The 14,939-nt window shown below is 53.4% G+C and overlaps 1 protein-coding gene across 1 annotated transcript; it reads right to left on the reverse strand.

Moving 5' to 3' along the window:
- Positions 1 to 10,083: 10,083 nt before the first annotated feature.
- Positions 10,084 to 14,444, reverse strand: LOC103644905 (uncharacterized). The gene is made up of 6 exons (XM_020547176.1): positions 14,396 to 14,444; positions 13,269 to 13,471; positions 12,909 to 13,158; positions 12,549 to 12,786; positions 12,089 to 12,302; positions 10,084 to 10,443 (listed from the first exon to the last, which is right to left on the reverse strand). The coding sequence occupies exons 1-6, from the start codon at positions 14,442 to 14,444 to the stop codon at positions 10,084 to 10,086; spliced, it is 1,314 nt and encodes a 437-aa protein (XP_020402765.1).
- Positions 14,445 to 14,939: the final 495 nt, after the last annotated feature.

A 14,939-nucleotide genomic window follows, 5' to 3' on the forward strand; every position in this document is an offset into this window, starting at 1 on the left:
GCGCCGAGTTGAGGTCGGTCTCCGCGCGTGCAGCGGCCCGCTCCTTCCCTCAGCGATCGGGGGGAAGGGCGTTTGCCGTTCGTGGCGCTGGCGGCTGCCGCGTGTCCGGCTCTCCGGTCCGAGCGGCTTCGGCGCTGCTTCCGGTGCCACCTTCCGTCGCGGCAGCCGGAAGAGTTTTCTCCGCCGACGAGATAGTCGGTGCCGCCCGCGGACTGACCTCCAACTCTACGGCCTTCTGCTCACCCTCGCCCCTCGAGTGGGGACATGGGCGAGGGCCTTATGGCAGCAGCATCCGCCCTGAGGTCATTGCTGCTGCTGTTCGGCCGCTCGGAGCAGAAGTCGTCGTCACTGCTGCTGGAGCGGGCGGCGGCGAGCCATCCGTCGGCCTTCTGTTGCTCCGCAGGCCCTCTAATCGTGGGGGGTTGTTCGTACCTGCGGAGGTGGAACCGGAGTTTCGTTTGTAATGGCACCTTGAGTGCCGGTGTCTGTTCATTGTGGCTGTCGGGGCCTGAACATGTATGTATTTTTGGCACAGAGTCGTGTTTCTTCCTCATTTCGAGCATTAGGACTCGCCTGTCGGCTAACTGAACCGCTTAACCAAGTGTGAGTTGCCTCGTGCGAAGGTGACGAGTGAGGTATCCGTATCCCGGAGGCGTAGGAGTCCCTCAGCTCGGTCGGCCTTGCCGCCTGAGGCTTCTCTTGCTTAGTTAAAGGAGCCCTCGTCCGCTCTTCGATGAGCCGAAGCCGGAGGCAGCGGTGTCAGCATGGACAAAGGCGGAGTTGGCTTGAAAAGAAGACTTCGTCGGCCGGAGCCTGGCCGGGCTGTCCACTGGCGGGACCGACGCCGGAGTCGAGTTGCCGAGGCCACGACCCGGGCTGATGTCCTCGGGGACAGCTGGCTGAGGCTTCGGGGTGGCCGGCCGAGCTGTCTGCTCGGGCCGGATTCCTGGAGAAGACCCTGGCAGCGATTGCCCGGGCACGGTGCCGACGTCGTCCTCCGGAGTGGAGATCCTCCGACCACGTTGCTGTCCGAGGCTCGGTCGGACTTTGCCGAAGGTGTAGTTGACGCCGAGGGTGCTGCTGCTCCCCCTCTGTCAAGGTCCGAGCCTGCAGGATCGGTTCATCTTGTAGTGTGCGTATGTTTTCTGTGGCCGCCGAGGCCCAAACATACTGTCGTCGTGTTGTAAAGCTGCATTTCTTTTCCTCTTGTTTCGAGTATCTGGACTTATTTGTTGGTAACAGAATTGTTTGTCCGAGCGAGAGTTACTTTTCACGGAAGGTGATGAATGAGGTATCCGTATCCCAGAGGCGTAGGAGTCCCTCGGCTCGGTCGGCCTTGCCGCTTACGTGTACTCTTACTCGTCCGTAGGATTCTGCTATCGATATAGTCGACAAGGCCCGAAAAATCGTTTCGGCAGAAGAGTTTTCAAGCGTGAAGACTTGTTCGGTCCGCGGAATCACCTATCCGAGCGTGAGTTACTTATCGCAGAAGGTGATGAGTGAGGTATCCGTATCCCGGAGGCGTAGGAGTCCCTCGGCTCGGTCAGCCTTGGCTGCTTACATGTACCCCGTCGTTTTCAGGATCCCACTTTCGAAGTAGTCGAAAAGCACGAAAGACGTTTTGGCAGAAAAGATCTTTTCCGAGGAAAATTTTGACACGGAGGGGGTTCCCCCCTTCTAGCCCCCGAGGGAGGGTCGGGCTTTGCCGAGGCAAGGCTAACCCTTCCTTGATGGTTAGACTTTGTGTGTGAATGAGGTGTACGAACGACTTGAAAGCATCTTAAGGGTAGAAGCGTCGTAGCTATCGGATGTTCCAAGCGTTGCTGTAGACCTCGCCTTGACTGTTGGCCAGCTTGTACGTCCCGGGCTTCAGAACTTTGGCGATGACGAACGGCCCTTCCCAGGGAGGCGTGAGCTTGTGCCGCCCTCGGGCGTCTTGCCGCAGCCAAAGAACCAAGTCGCCCACCTGGAGGTCTCGGGACCGAACCCCTTGGGCGTGGTAGCGTCGCAGGGATTGCTGGTACCGCACCGAGTGTAGTAAGGCCATGTCCCGAGCCTCTTCCAGCTGGTCCAGTGAGTCTTCTCGGTTAGCTCGATTGCTTTGGTCGTCGTAGGCCCTCGTCCTCGGGGAACCGTATTCTAAGTCTGTGGGCAAGATGGCCTTGGCCCCATAGACTAGAAAGAACGGTGTGAAGCCCGTGGCTCGGCTCGGCATTGTCCTCAGACTCCAGACCACCGAGGGGAGCTCCTTCATCCATCGCTTGCCGAACTTGTTGAGGTCGTTGAAGATCCGTGGCTTGAGTCCTTGCAGAATCATGCCGTTGGCACGCTCTACTTGCCCATTCGTCATGGGGTGAGCCACGGCGGCCCAATCCACCCGGATGTGGTGATCCTCGCAGAAGTCCAGGAACTTTCTGCCGGTGAACTGGGTGCCGTTGTCGGTGATGATGGAGTTTGAGACCCCAAAGCGATGGATGATGTTGGTGAAGAACGCCACCGCCTGCTCGGACCTGATGCTGTTTAGGGGTCGGACCTCGATCCACTTGGAGAATTTGTCGATGGCGACCAGCAGGTGCGTGTAGCCCCCGGGTGCCTTCTGCAAGGGGCCGACGAGGTCCAAACCCCACACAGCAAATGGCCAGGTGATGGGTATTGTCTGTAGAGCCTGAGCGGGCAGGTGGGTCTGTCTTGCGTAGAATTGACACCCTTGGCAGGTGCGGACAATTCTAGTGGCATCGGCCACCGCGGTCGGCCAGTAGAAACCTTGTCGAAAGGCGTTTCCAACAAGGGCTCGAGGCGCTGCGTGATGACCGCAAGCCCCCGAGTGTATTTCTTGTAAAAGCTCCTGGCCTTCGGCGATAGATATGCATCGCTGGAGGATGCCTGTGGGGCTGCGGTGGTAGAGCTCCTTCCCGTCCCCCAGCAAGACGAACGACTTGGCGCGCCGCGCCAACCGCCGAGCTTCGGCTCGGTCGAGGGGTAGCTCTCCTCGGTGGAGATATTGCAGGTACGGGGTCTCCCAGTTTCGATTAGGCGTGACCCCGCTCCGCTCCTCCTCGACGCGCAGTGCCTCACCCTTGGGGGCCGAGGGTGCCTCGGGCTGAGTCGAGGACGCCTCGGGCTGGGCCGAGGGTGCCTTGGGCTGAGCCGAGGGTGCCTCGGGCGGAGCTGAGGGTGCCTTGGGCTGGGCCGAGGGTGCCTCAGACTGGGCCGAGGGTGCCTCGGACTCGGGCGCGTCGTCGGTCTTGACGGAGGGTTGATGCCGGTCTCGGGAGAAGACGTCCGGGGGAACCGTTGTCAGCCCCGAGGCTATCTTAGCCAGCTCGTCCGCAGTCTCGTTGTATCATCGGGCGATGTGGTTGAGCTCGAGCCCGTAGAACTTGTCCTCCAGGTGCCGAATCTCATCGCAGTAGGCTTCCATCTTCGGGTCGCGGCAGTGGGAGTTCTTCATGACTTGGTCAATGATGAGCTGCGAGTCACCGCGAGCGTCGAGGCGTCGGACCCCTAGCTCGATGGCGTTGTGTAACCCGTTGACCAGAGCCTCGTACTCGACCACATTGTTGGACGTCGGGAAGTGGAGACGTAGCACGTAGCGTAGGTGCTTCCCGAGGAGCGAGATGAAGAGCAGGCCTGCGCCCGCCCCTGTCTTCATCAGCGACCCGTCGAAAAACATGGTCCAGAGTTCTGCTTGGATCGGAGCTGTTGGGAGCTGGGTGTCGACCCACTCAGCCACAAAGTCCGCCAAGACTTGGGACTTGATGGCCTTCCGAGGGGCGAATGAGATTGTCTCGCCCATGATTTCCACCGCCCACTTTGCAATCCTACCCGAGGCCTCTCGACACTGGATGATCTCCCCCAGGGGGAAGGATGACACCACAGTCACCGGATGAGACTCGAAGTGGTGTCGCAACTTCCGTCGCGTCAGGATCACCGCGTACATCAGCTTCTGAATTTGTGGGTAGCGGATCTTAGTCTCGGACAGTACCTCACTGATGAAGTAGACTGGCCTCTGAACGGGCAATGCATGCCCCTCTTCCCGTCTCTCAACCACGATCGCGGCGCTGACCACCTAAGTGGTAGCGGCGACGTAGATCAAGAGGGCTTCTTCGGCAGTGGGGGGCACCAAGATGGGCGCGTTCGTGAGGAGCGCCTTCAGGTTCCCAAGGGCTTCCTCGGCCTCAGGGGTCCAAGTGAAGCACTCGGCCTTTCTTAAGAGGCGGTACAGAGGCAGGCCTCTTTCGCCGAGGCGCGAGATGAAACGGCTCAGAGCCGCAAGGCATCCCGTGACCCTCTGTACGCCTTTCAAGTCCTTGATGGGCCCCATGTTGGTGATGGTCGCGATTTTCTCCAGGTTGGCCTCGATGCCCCGCTCGGAGACGATGAACCCCAAGAGCATGCCTCGGGGGACTCCGAAGACGCACTTCTCAGGATTGAGTTTTACGCCTTTCGCCTTGAGACACCGGAATGTCGCTTCAAGGTCGGAAAGGAGGTCGAAGGCTTTCCTCGTCTTGACTACGATGTCATCGACGTAAGCCTCTGCCGTTCGACCAATGTGTTCGCCGAACACGTGGTTCATGCACCTTTGGTATGTCGCACCCGCATTCCTCAAACCAAACGGCATGGTAACATAGCAGTACATGCTGAAAGGCGTGATGAAAGAAGTCGCGAGCTGGTCAGACTCTTTCATCCTGATTTGGTGATACCCTGAATAGGCATCGAGGAAAGACAGGGTTTCGCACCCAGTAGTGGAATCCACGATTTGATCGATGCGAGGCAGAGGGTAGGGAACTTTTGGACATGCTTTGTTTAGACCAGTGTAGTCTACACACATCCGCCATTTCCCTCCTTTCTTTCTCACAGGCACAGGGTTGGCAAGCCATTCGGGATGGAATACCTCTTTGATGAACCCTGCCGCCATTAGCTTGTGGATCTCCTCGACAATGGCACTGCGCTTTTCTTCGTCGAATCGACACAGAGGCTGCTTCACGGGTCGGGCTCCAGCTCAGATATCCAGCGAGTGCTCGGCGACATCCCTCGGTATGCCGGGCATGTCCGAGGGACTCCACGCGAAAACGTCGGCGTTTGCGCGAAGAAAGTCGACGAGCACTGCTTCCTATTTGGGGTCGAGCTCGGAGCCGATCCGAATCTGCTTGGAGGCGTCGTTGCTGGGATCGAGAGGGACGGATTTGACCGTCTCCGCTGGCTCGAAGTTGCCGGCATGGCGCTTCACGTCTGGCGCCTCCTTGGAGAGGCTCTCCATGTCGGCGATGAGGGCCTCAGATTCGGCGAGGGCCTCGGCGTACTCCACGCACTCCACGTCGCATTCGTATGCGTGTCGATACGTGGGGCCGACGGTGATGACCCCGTTGGGGCCTGACATCTTGAGCTTGAGGTAGGTGTAGTTGGGGACAGCCATGAACTTGGCGTAGCATGGCCTCCCCAACACCGCGTGGTAGGTTCCTCGGAACCCGACCACCTCGAACGTGAGGGTTTCCCATCGGAAGTTGGAGGGAGTCCCGAAGCAGACGGGTAGATCGAGTTGTCCGAGGGGCTGGACGCGTTTCCCGGGGATAATCCCGTGGAAAGGTGCTGCGCCTGCCCGGACCGAGGGCAGATCGATCCGCAGGAGCCCGAGGGTCTCGGCGTAGATGATGTTGAGGCTGCTGCCTCCGTCCATGAGGACCTTGGTGAGCCTGACGTCGCCGACAACGGGGTCGACAATGAGCGGGTATTTCCCTGGGCTCGGCACACGGTCGGGGTGGTCGCTCTGGTCGAAGGTGATGGGCTTGTCGGACCAGTCTAGGTAGACTGGCGCCGCCACCTTTACCGAGCAGACCTCCCGACGCTCTTGCTTGCGGTGCCGAGCCGAGGCGTTCGCCACTTGCCCACCGTAGATCATGAAGCAGTCGTGGACCTCGGGGAACTCTCCTGCCTTGTGATCCTCCTTCTTATCGTCGTCGCGGGCCCTGCCACCCTTCGCAGGTGGCCCGACCTTGTGAAAGTGGCGCCGAAGCATGGCGCACTCCTCAAGGGTGTGCTTGACGGGCCCCTGATGATAGGGGCACGGCTCCTTGAGCATCTTCTCGAAGAGATTGGCGCCTCCGGGAGGTTTCCGAGGGTTCTTCTACTCAGCGGCGGCGACAAGGTCCGTGTCGGCGGCGTCGCGTTTCGCTTGCGACTTCTTCTTGCCTTTCTTCTTGGTGCCGCGCTGAGTGGATGCCTCGGGGACATCTTCCGGCTGGCGGCCCTGGGGCTGCTTGTCCTTCCAGAAGATGGCCTCAACCGCCTCCTGGCCAGAGGCGAACTTGGTGGCGATGTCCATCAGCTCGCTCGCCCTGGTGGGGGTCTTGCGACCCAGCTTGCTCACCAGGTCGCGGCAGGTGGTGCCGGCGAGGAACGCGCCGATGACATCCGAGTCGGTGACGTTGGGCAGCTCGGTGCGCTGCTTCGAGAATCGCCGGATGTAGTCCCGGAGAGACTCTCCTGGCTGCTGGCGGCAGCTTCGGAGATCCCAGGAGTTCCCAGGGCGCACGTACGTGCCCTGGAAGTTGCCGGCGAAGGCTTGGACCAGGTCGTCCCAGTTGGAGATCTGCCCCAGAGGCAAATGCTCCAGCCAGGCCCGAGCGGTGTCGGAGAGGAACAGGGGGAGGTTGCGGATGATGAGGTTGTCATCGTCCATTCCACCCAGGTGGCAGGCCAGCCAGTAGTCCGCGAGCCACAGTTCCGGCCTCGTCTCCCTCGAGTACTTTGTGATAGTAGTCGGGGTTCGGAACCGGGTCGGGAACGGCGCCCGTCGTGTGGCCCGGCTGAAAGCCTGCGGACCAGGTGGTTCGGGCGAGGGACTCCGATCCTCCCCGCTGTCGTAGTGTCCCCCACACCTAGGGTGGTAGCCTCGGCGCACCTTTTCGTCGAGGTGGGCTCGACGATTGCGGTGATGGTGCTCGTTGCCGAGGCGACCTAGGGCCGCAGGCGCTGTGTTGCGCGTGCGCCCGGTGTGGACCGAGGCTTCCCGCATGAATCGGGAAGTCGTGGCGTGATGCTCCGAGGGGTACCCCTGCCTTCGGGAGGTAGAGCTTTCGGCCCGTCGGACCGCGGCATCCTCCAGGAGATTGTTGTACTCTCCCTGGATACGCCGCCCCTCGGTGGTTGATGGTTTTGGCATCGCGCGGAGAAGTATTGCCGCTGCAGCCAGGTTCTGGCCGACCCCGCTGGAAGCCGGTGGCAGCCTTGCCCTGACATCGTCGGCGATGCGGTGCTGGATGCCCTGGGGTGGATGACGCGCTTCTCCGGCCGGAGGTTGGTCTGCCCATTCCTGCCTGATGTCCCGGCGGAACGGCTCAAGTGTTCCTGCTCCCTCGTCGAGCCTAGCCTGCATCTCGCGGATTTGCTCGAGCTGTGAGTCCTGTCCCCTCGCAGGGACTGGGACCACAACTAGCTCCCGAAGGATGTCAACGCGAGGCGCAGGCCTAGGGGGATCACCGTTTTCCGGTATAACAAGATGGTTGCCTTCGCCGGGACCCCCTAGATCGACGTGGAAACATTCACAACTTGGGTCGTAGTCCTCGTCGCCGAAGCTGCGGCTACCATCGGAACAATCGGAAAGGCAGTACTCGCATGCGATCATGAAGTCCTGCATGGCACTGGGGTTACCAAGTTCGGAGAAATCCCAACAAAAGTCGGGCTCGTCATCTTCCTCGGAACCCGAGGGCCCGTAGGTCGAGACGGCTGTCAGCCGGTCCCAGGGTGACCGCATACCGTACCCCGGAGGGTTTGGACTCGCCTCTATGAAAGCGTCCACCGAAGCGAAGTCGCTTGGTGGGTCGAGGCTGAATCCAGAAGGCACGAGATGGGAATCGGTCAGTACCTCTTGGTCAACGGGCGGTGACGAAGTCACGTCAGAGGCAGACTGCACCGTCGTCTCAGGTACGAGGGTGACGCCCAACAAGTCCTTTGCGAGCGTGCTGGCGTCGTCCGTCCGCTTGGAGTTGGCGCGTTGCGGGGAAACGACGCTCGTCTTCGTCTCAGACGCGAGGTCGATGCCCGACGTGTCCCCCGTTGGGGCGCCGGCGCTGTCGACTCGCTCGACAGCCGACGAGGTGCCGCCTCCTGCTTGGCCTTGGTTGCCCCGCCTCCTCCTCCGTCGGCGGGGGAGGCGACGGGACAAACCCGAATGTTGTTCTTCCGCCACGTGGGGAAGACATCGTCGATTCCGCCGCCGGCGGGCGGGTTGTCGGCCGCCATTGTCGCTGTCGCGCGGCGGGGGAAGGAGTATCATGTCGTAGCTGCCGTCGAGGGACATGAACTCAAGACTCCCGAAACAGAGCACCGTTCCGGGCTGGAAAGGTTGTTGGAGACTACCCATCTAGAGCTTGACGGGAAGCTGTTCGTCAACACGCAGCAGGCCCCTACCTGGCGCGCCAACTGTCGGCGTTTCGACCCCGGGGGGTCCCTGGACCGACCAGTAAATTGTCGTCGGTGCCCGAGCCTAGATGGGTCGGCGCGAGACGGAGCGCGAAGGGGGGAAAAACCAAAGGGAGACAGGCGTAAAAGGGGAAACCCACGGCCTTCGTGTTTGTCCCGCGCCCAGGTCGGGTGCGCTTGCAGTAGGGGGTTACAAGCGTCCGCGCGGGAGGGAGCGAGAGGCCTATGCGCGCGTCGTCCCGTCCTTCCCCGCGCGGCCAACCCTCTTTAAGAGGGCCCTGGACCTTCCTTTTATAGGCGTAAGGAGAGGGTCCAGGTGTACAATGGGAGATGTAGCAGTGTGCTAACGTGTCTAGCAGAGAAGAGCTAGTGCCCTAAGTACATGCCGTCGTGGCAGCCGGAGAGGTTTTGGCACCCTATTCGTGTGATGTCGTGGCCATCGGAGGAGTGCTGGAGCCTTGCGGAAGGACAGCTGTTGGGGCTGTCGAGTCCTTGCTGACGTCTCCTTGCTTCCGTAAGGGGGCTGAGAGCCGCCGTCGTCATGGAGCACGTGGGGCGCCATCATTATTTGTTTTACCGGGGCGAGCCAGATGGGGTGCCGGTCTTGTTCCCCGTAGCCAGAGCTGGCTAGGGGTAGGGTAATGATGGCCCCTCCTGTGATGTGGTCGGTCCGAGCCCTGGGTAGGGCGAGGCGGAGGCTCCTCCGAGGTCGAGGTCGAGTCTGTCTTCCGAGGTCGAGGCCGAGTCCGAGCCCTGGGGTCGGGCGAGGCGGAGTTCATCGTCTTCCGGGGTCGAGGCCGAGTCCGAGCCCTGGGGTCGGGCGAGGCGGAGTTCGTCGTCTTCCGGGGCCGAGGCCGAGTCCGAGCCCTGGGGTCGGGCGATGCGGAGTTTCCTATGGCGCCCGAGGCCGAACTTGGCTGCTGTCAGCCTCACTCTGTCGAGTGGCACAGCAGTCGGAGCGGCGCAGGCGACGCTGTCCTCTTGTCAGGCCAGTCAGTGGAGCGGCGAAGTGACTGCGGTCACTTTGGCTCTGTCGACTGAAGGGCGCGCGTCAGGAAAAGGTGTCAGGCCTTCCTTCAATTAAATGCTCCTGTGATACGGTCGGTCGCCGTGGCGATTTGGCCAAGGTTGCTTCTTGGCGAAGGCTGGGCCTCGGGCGAGCCGAAGGTGTGTCCGTTGCTTGAGGGGGCCCTCGGGCGAGACGTAAATCCTCCAGGGTCGGCTGCCCTTGCCCGAGGCTGGGCTCGGGCGAGGCGAGATCGTGTCCCTTGAGCGGACCGAGCCTTGACTTAATCGCACCCATCAGGCCTTTGCAGCTTTGTGCTGATGGGGGTTACCAGCTGAGATTAGGAGTCTTGGGGGTACCCCTAATTATGGTCCCCGACAACCATAAGCAAAATCCATTGTAATTAAACCCCAATCAACAATCAACACATATACTTAGCAACATATTATCATAGATAACATTTATCAAAAAACAAATCATTCAAAATTTTCAAAATTGTCATCATGTTTCATCACACCAGCATCTAGTAGTTTCCTAAGGACAGTACCAAAAGGAGATATCAAAATTAAAACTATCATCATGTTTTATCACCAGCATCAAGTAGAGTGCAAAGCACAGTACAAATAGGGCAGCCAAATCAGGGCACAATCGATCAACTACTTATTGAGGCTAAAGAGATGACGAAGGAGAGCATTGGTCTCATCTACTCCTTTTTGCAGATCATTAATCTTTTCTAACTCCTTAGCCCTTGCTTCTTCTGATTCTTCTACCTTCTTCTTTAGGACATCTAACTGAGCTCTAACTGCTAATGAGTTTTGCTTCTCTGATTCAAGTTTAGCCTTGAGTTCTGCAACACGTGTAGGATCACCACCATTGCAACTTTTCTTTGTGGCGGGTACAAGACCAATATTATGAAGAAAGTTTGATGAAGACAATACTTGAGCAACTGCTTCTGTAGGGGTCTTAGATTCTTTCCCTTCTACTCCAGGCTCAGCCACAAGTGCTTCCATTGTGTCCTGTGAATGGGAAGGTTTAAAAATAAGACAAGTGGTATGGATAAAATGAAACCAAAACAAGCATTCAATAAACTAGTCACATTTATGTTCGGTTTCTATAGTACTAGCTCCTTCATAGTATTCACTTGGATAAGAATAGGTTACATTGGGGAAAATTCCTCAACCACAACACAGTCAGCGCAAGGTGCACAAGTGAAATATAATGACAAGACTAAGCTAGACACTCAATAAAATGGATAGTTCTGCACGTATATTACTAAAGCTAAACACCACAAGTTATTAATCACCTTGAGCATTTCATACACTCATTCAATAACTTTTGCCTAAGGCGTGTAATCAATCACATTTGAGACTCTTCTAGTGTACAACTAAATTATTAATCATAATGTTTATAAAAAACCTTTTCACTCACATAAATTGGCCAATGATATTCACAACTGAGAATTTCATACCACATAGAGTAGAACTGAAAGTATCAACTAACCGATAATATAACACAACCAGTACTAGGATTTATGACATAGGATAAGCACTACAGAAACTAAATAGGCTTGGTAGTTTATTACTTAACGATGAAGAACATCATACATTGCACATCTACTCTGATTTATGAATGGTACTAGACAATATAGGTATTTGGCGAAAATTGCTTTCAATGCCAAAAAATTATTCAGTTTGAAATCAATAAATAAAATTGCAGTTAAAAATGGAGCATAACTTACAATTGCTTCCTTTATAGGCTCAGCAAAACCAGTTTTCCTACTACAATGGCACTCTTTAAAAAGATCAATCGCACTTGGTGGTGCATCTCCATATTTGGCTTGCTTCTAAAATACATGCAAACAATTTCTAAATGTAAACTTCAAACATAAAGGATAGGTGAGGAACAATTGAACACATATTGTATATGTATATTACCACGGCATGCAATGTGCAATGTAACTCCGAGATCCTGTCTTTTGCTGGAACCGAACTTTTCCACGAATCACTTTGTTGTTCACACATTTGCCTTATAAAACCATTATATTGTAAAACTAGAAACATAGATGAAATTATGTTCCAGCTTGTTCCTTTGAAGAAGGTATGTTTTGTTGGAATACTAGGTATGTTACTGCGTGTTCCTTTGAACATCACAACAAGGTATGTTCCTGCATATTCATTTCAAACAAAAAATGTAGCTCAAGAAACAATGGCACCACACACGTTTCTTACCTCATATGCCCTAGAATTTTAAGTCTACACTAGAGCAGTCCAAACTTGTTTTCTTTTCAGCTTTGCATATGGAGGTTAAGCTAATAAGTGAGTCATGAAAATGACCCAAACAGTTGTAAAGGATACACCCTTGGGTTCAAACAGCAACTAAAAAAGCGTTTATATTATTTATTTTGTGTGTGTTTCAGACCAGTTTTCTCTTTTTAACTTAAAGACACATAACACTCCTACTTGCTTGAGAAAACTAGTATTTTTTTGAGAAAACAATAGTATCCAACAATTTATCCTCTAAAGTGGGTATTATAATCATAATCAAAATCTTTCGATTCAAGTACAAACCACAAGTGGAAATAGCTCAAAGCATAAGATAGTTTATGTCTAATGTCATGTTGACAATAGTACAAAACACAAATTGCAACTAGTAATTCTATACCTTGTGCTTTGGGGTAGACCACATATTCACTAGTTGCATCCATTGCTCATCTATCATAGTGCTCAACGGTGATGTTGTTCTAACTTTGTCAGCTGCCACACCATTAAAGTAAGCCTTCTTGAGCTTATATCTCATTTGTCGTTGATTACACCTCATCAAATCAGCACATGCATATTTGACATCTTTGTTTTTGGTGTCTATGGCAAATTGACCCTAGTAAAAAACATACATATTAGAATAGAGAGATTCATAGTGTCTAATGAAATTGGATAGAACAATTTCTAAGGTAAGGTGTCATTTGGAAGAGAGAAACATATGCAATTCTTTCTGCCATAGTTCTTTTAGCAATTTATGAGACAAAGTGCACCTGCTAACTATATACTAATAAATTGACAATATATGACATAGGCCCTACCACCCTATTCATTTGATGTTTAGGAAGAAAGACTATTTACTTAAACCAATTCTACCGACGAAGTCTTCCAAATAGGATTTGTCATTCTTGTATTCCTTCCAATGTGTTAGGATCGGCATATGTTGCCTAATTACAATTCCTCCTTCTGATGCAAGCATTGCAGCTTGCATAGGAACCTCAGGACGTCTATTCCCTTCAGTGATGACCAATGGGATCTTAGTGTTTAAACCTCGACTTATCCTTTCCAATTGTCTGCCCATACTTTTTCCCCTTATCCATTTATCTGTCATGACATCTATTTGACCTGAAAATAATGAACATTTTCACAAAATTAATGTAGATTATAATCAGTTTAATGCAAATTTGTAGAACATATTTGTTTTAGAATGGATCACTTTTTCTTGCCTTCATCACACATCTGAATCTCGTCATCAAGGTGTGCAGGAAAATTGGCAGAAATCAATGTGTGCTCATCTGTATTTGCAGTCGAACCATGTATATCTTTCTCAACTAAGGATAGTTCCTTTGTCTTCTGCCTAGTTACTCTACCAACTTGGTCTTCTACATTAGGTGCTACCACTCTCTTGGATCCTTTTGTTCCTCCAAAACCGGTAGACATGTTGGTGTTCCTTCTTTCAATGTAGAAAGGTTCATCCTGCATGGTCTCATAGGCATAATAAAAGAATTAAACCCAAATTTATCTTATTGCACATTGAGCACAAATCATTAATAACACCAAAGGGGTACAATAAGAAATCTAAGTACCTGATCAGCCACATGATGATCATTGTCCTCACTATGATCAGGTTCATACAATGGATCAATGTCTTCACGAGCGATAGAGTTCTTCCTTGTACTACTTGATCGAATAACTGATGTTAATCCAGTTATACCAAGGCTACTCAACATTTTGTTGTTCCTCATCACATTTAAAGCCCTCTCCTTTTCATACTCAGTAATTGGCACCTCTGAACATACATTAAATAGACAAAATATGAGTGTTCACCTGTAAAGGTGTGGGAGAAGGGACTTCTAATTCCTTTCTTAAACAACACTGCCATGTCTCTTGTAGTCTTATTAAATGAGCCAACAACCAAGCCTAATATGCAAGCCTAACAATAGAAGTTTGGAAACAACAAAAGATATCCTAATACAGAAAATACTTCCTGACTCATTTAGGCTAAATCAAGATGGAAGTCCCTTGGTGATAGAACTACTATCAGTTTGAGTCACTACTAAACATAAAGATGCAGTCCCTTGGCATCTAGCTGTTACCAGTTTAAGGTGCCATGGGGTCCGCCACTGAGCTTACCACCAACTACAACATCACCATGACATGAAATCTATCGTATTTAGAAACAGTGCTGGTGATAGTTCATTCCAAGGAAAAATGTATTTGTAACAGTGGCTGACCCACATCACAGTGCATACATGGATAACTTGATGATTTGGACAAATGACAAATGGATCCTTGCAGGATATTCGAGATAGATAATCCCAGCCTATGGTGTATGGCAGTGCCGAAGGCCTTAGCGACATGTGATCAAAATAATCTTGTTGATTATGTTCATTCACCATTGTCAACAATCTTTGCAGAAAAATACGCATATAACTAAATTATGCACCTCTATTTACCACTGTGATAGATAACCTATAGAATCCATCTATAAAAACGAGAATAGGGGATCCGATTTGAGCACCTCAAACCTCTCTGCTGCAAAAAATACACATGTGTTTGCAAGGATAAAAGACATCCCTCTCTGCAGCGACGACCCGTGCTGGGCAACAGCAGCGGAGGCCCGTGCTAGGCGACGACATCGGCGCCGCGTGCTGGGCAATGGTAGCAAAGGATAGCAAAGTAGTAAATGAGAGAAGAACTTGAAGTCACTTACCACCAAGGTCTTTGCGTGTCCTTGTCCCATCCATCCTTCCACGGGGCATCTTGATCACGGCCACGTAGTGAGGAGGAGACACCGAGGAGGTTGGATGGATGGCGGCGTTGAGGCAGTTGGATGGAGCGGCGGCGCCGAGGAGGGGCGGGGCGGTGGCATCCAACGGTCCAGGCGGTTGGATTGGGTGGCGGCGTTGAGGTGAGGAAGATGGGCGTGGTGTGGGGTCGTGGGGTAGCGTAGGAGCGGCGGCGCCGAGGAGGGGCGGGGCGGTGGCGTCCAGCGGTCCAGGCGGTTGGATTGGGTGGCGGTGTTGAGGCGAGGAAGATGGGCGTGGTGTGGGGTCGTGGGGTAGCGTAGCGCCCTGGAAGATTTGTGTTTTCAAATCTGGAATTCTGTAGTGTGATACTCACAAAAGAATACTAGTTTTCATACATAAATAGATAAGTATAAGCACCAAACTCTATTATTATAATGGTAAGCCAATTAAGCTAACTTTTCCTTATTCGTGAGAAAATGTGAGGTATAATGTACTTTGTTTCACATG

The sequence above is a fragment of the Zea mays genome, chromosome 1, assembly GCF_902167145.1.
Source record: "Zea mays cultivar B73 chromosome 1, Zm-B73-REFERENCE-NAM-5.0, whole genome shotgun sequence".
NCBI classification, from domain to species: Eukaryota; Viridiplantae; Streptophyta; class Magnoliopsida; order Poales; family Poaceae; genus Zea; species Zea mays.

What these genes read in the sequence shown, in the direction of transcription:
- LOC103644905 (XM_020547176.1), bottom strand. Translation starts at nt 14,444, where the DNA reads ATGCCCCGTGGAAGGATGGATGGGACAAGGACACGCAAAGACCTTGGT. An exon ending in GATTCAGATGTGTGATGAAG is followed by an intron (nt 12,787 to 12,908) that starts GCAAGAAAAAGT and finishes ATGTCATGACAG; the next exon opens with ATAAATGGATAAGGGGAAAA. An exon ending in GACTTCGTCGGTAGAATTGG is followed by an intron (nt 12,303 to 12,548) that starts TTTAAGTAAATA and finishes TGTTTTTTACTA; the next exon opens with GGGTCAATTTGCCATAGACA.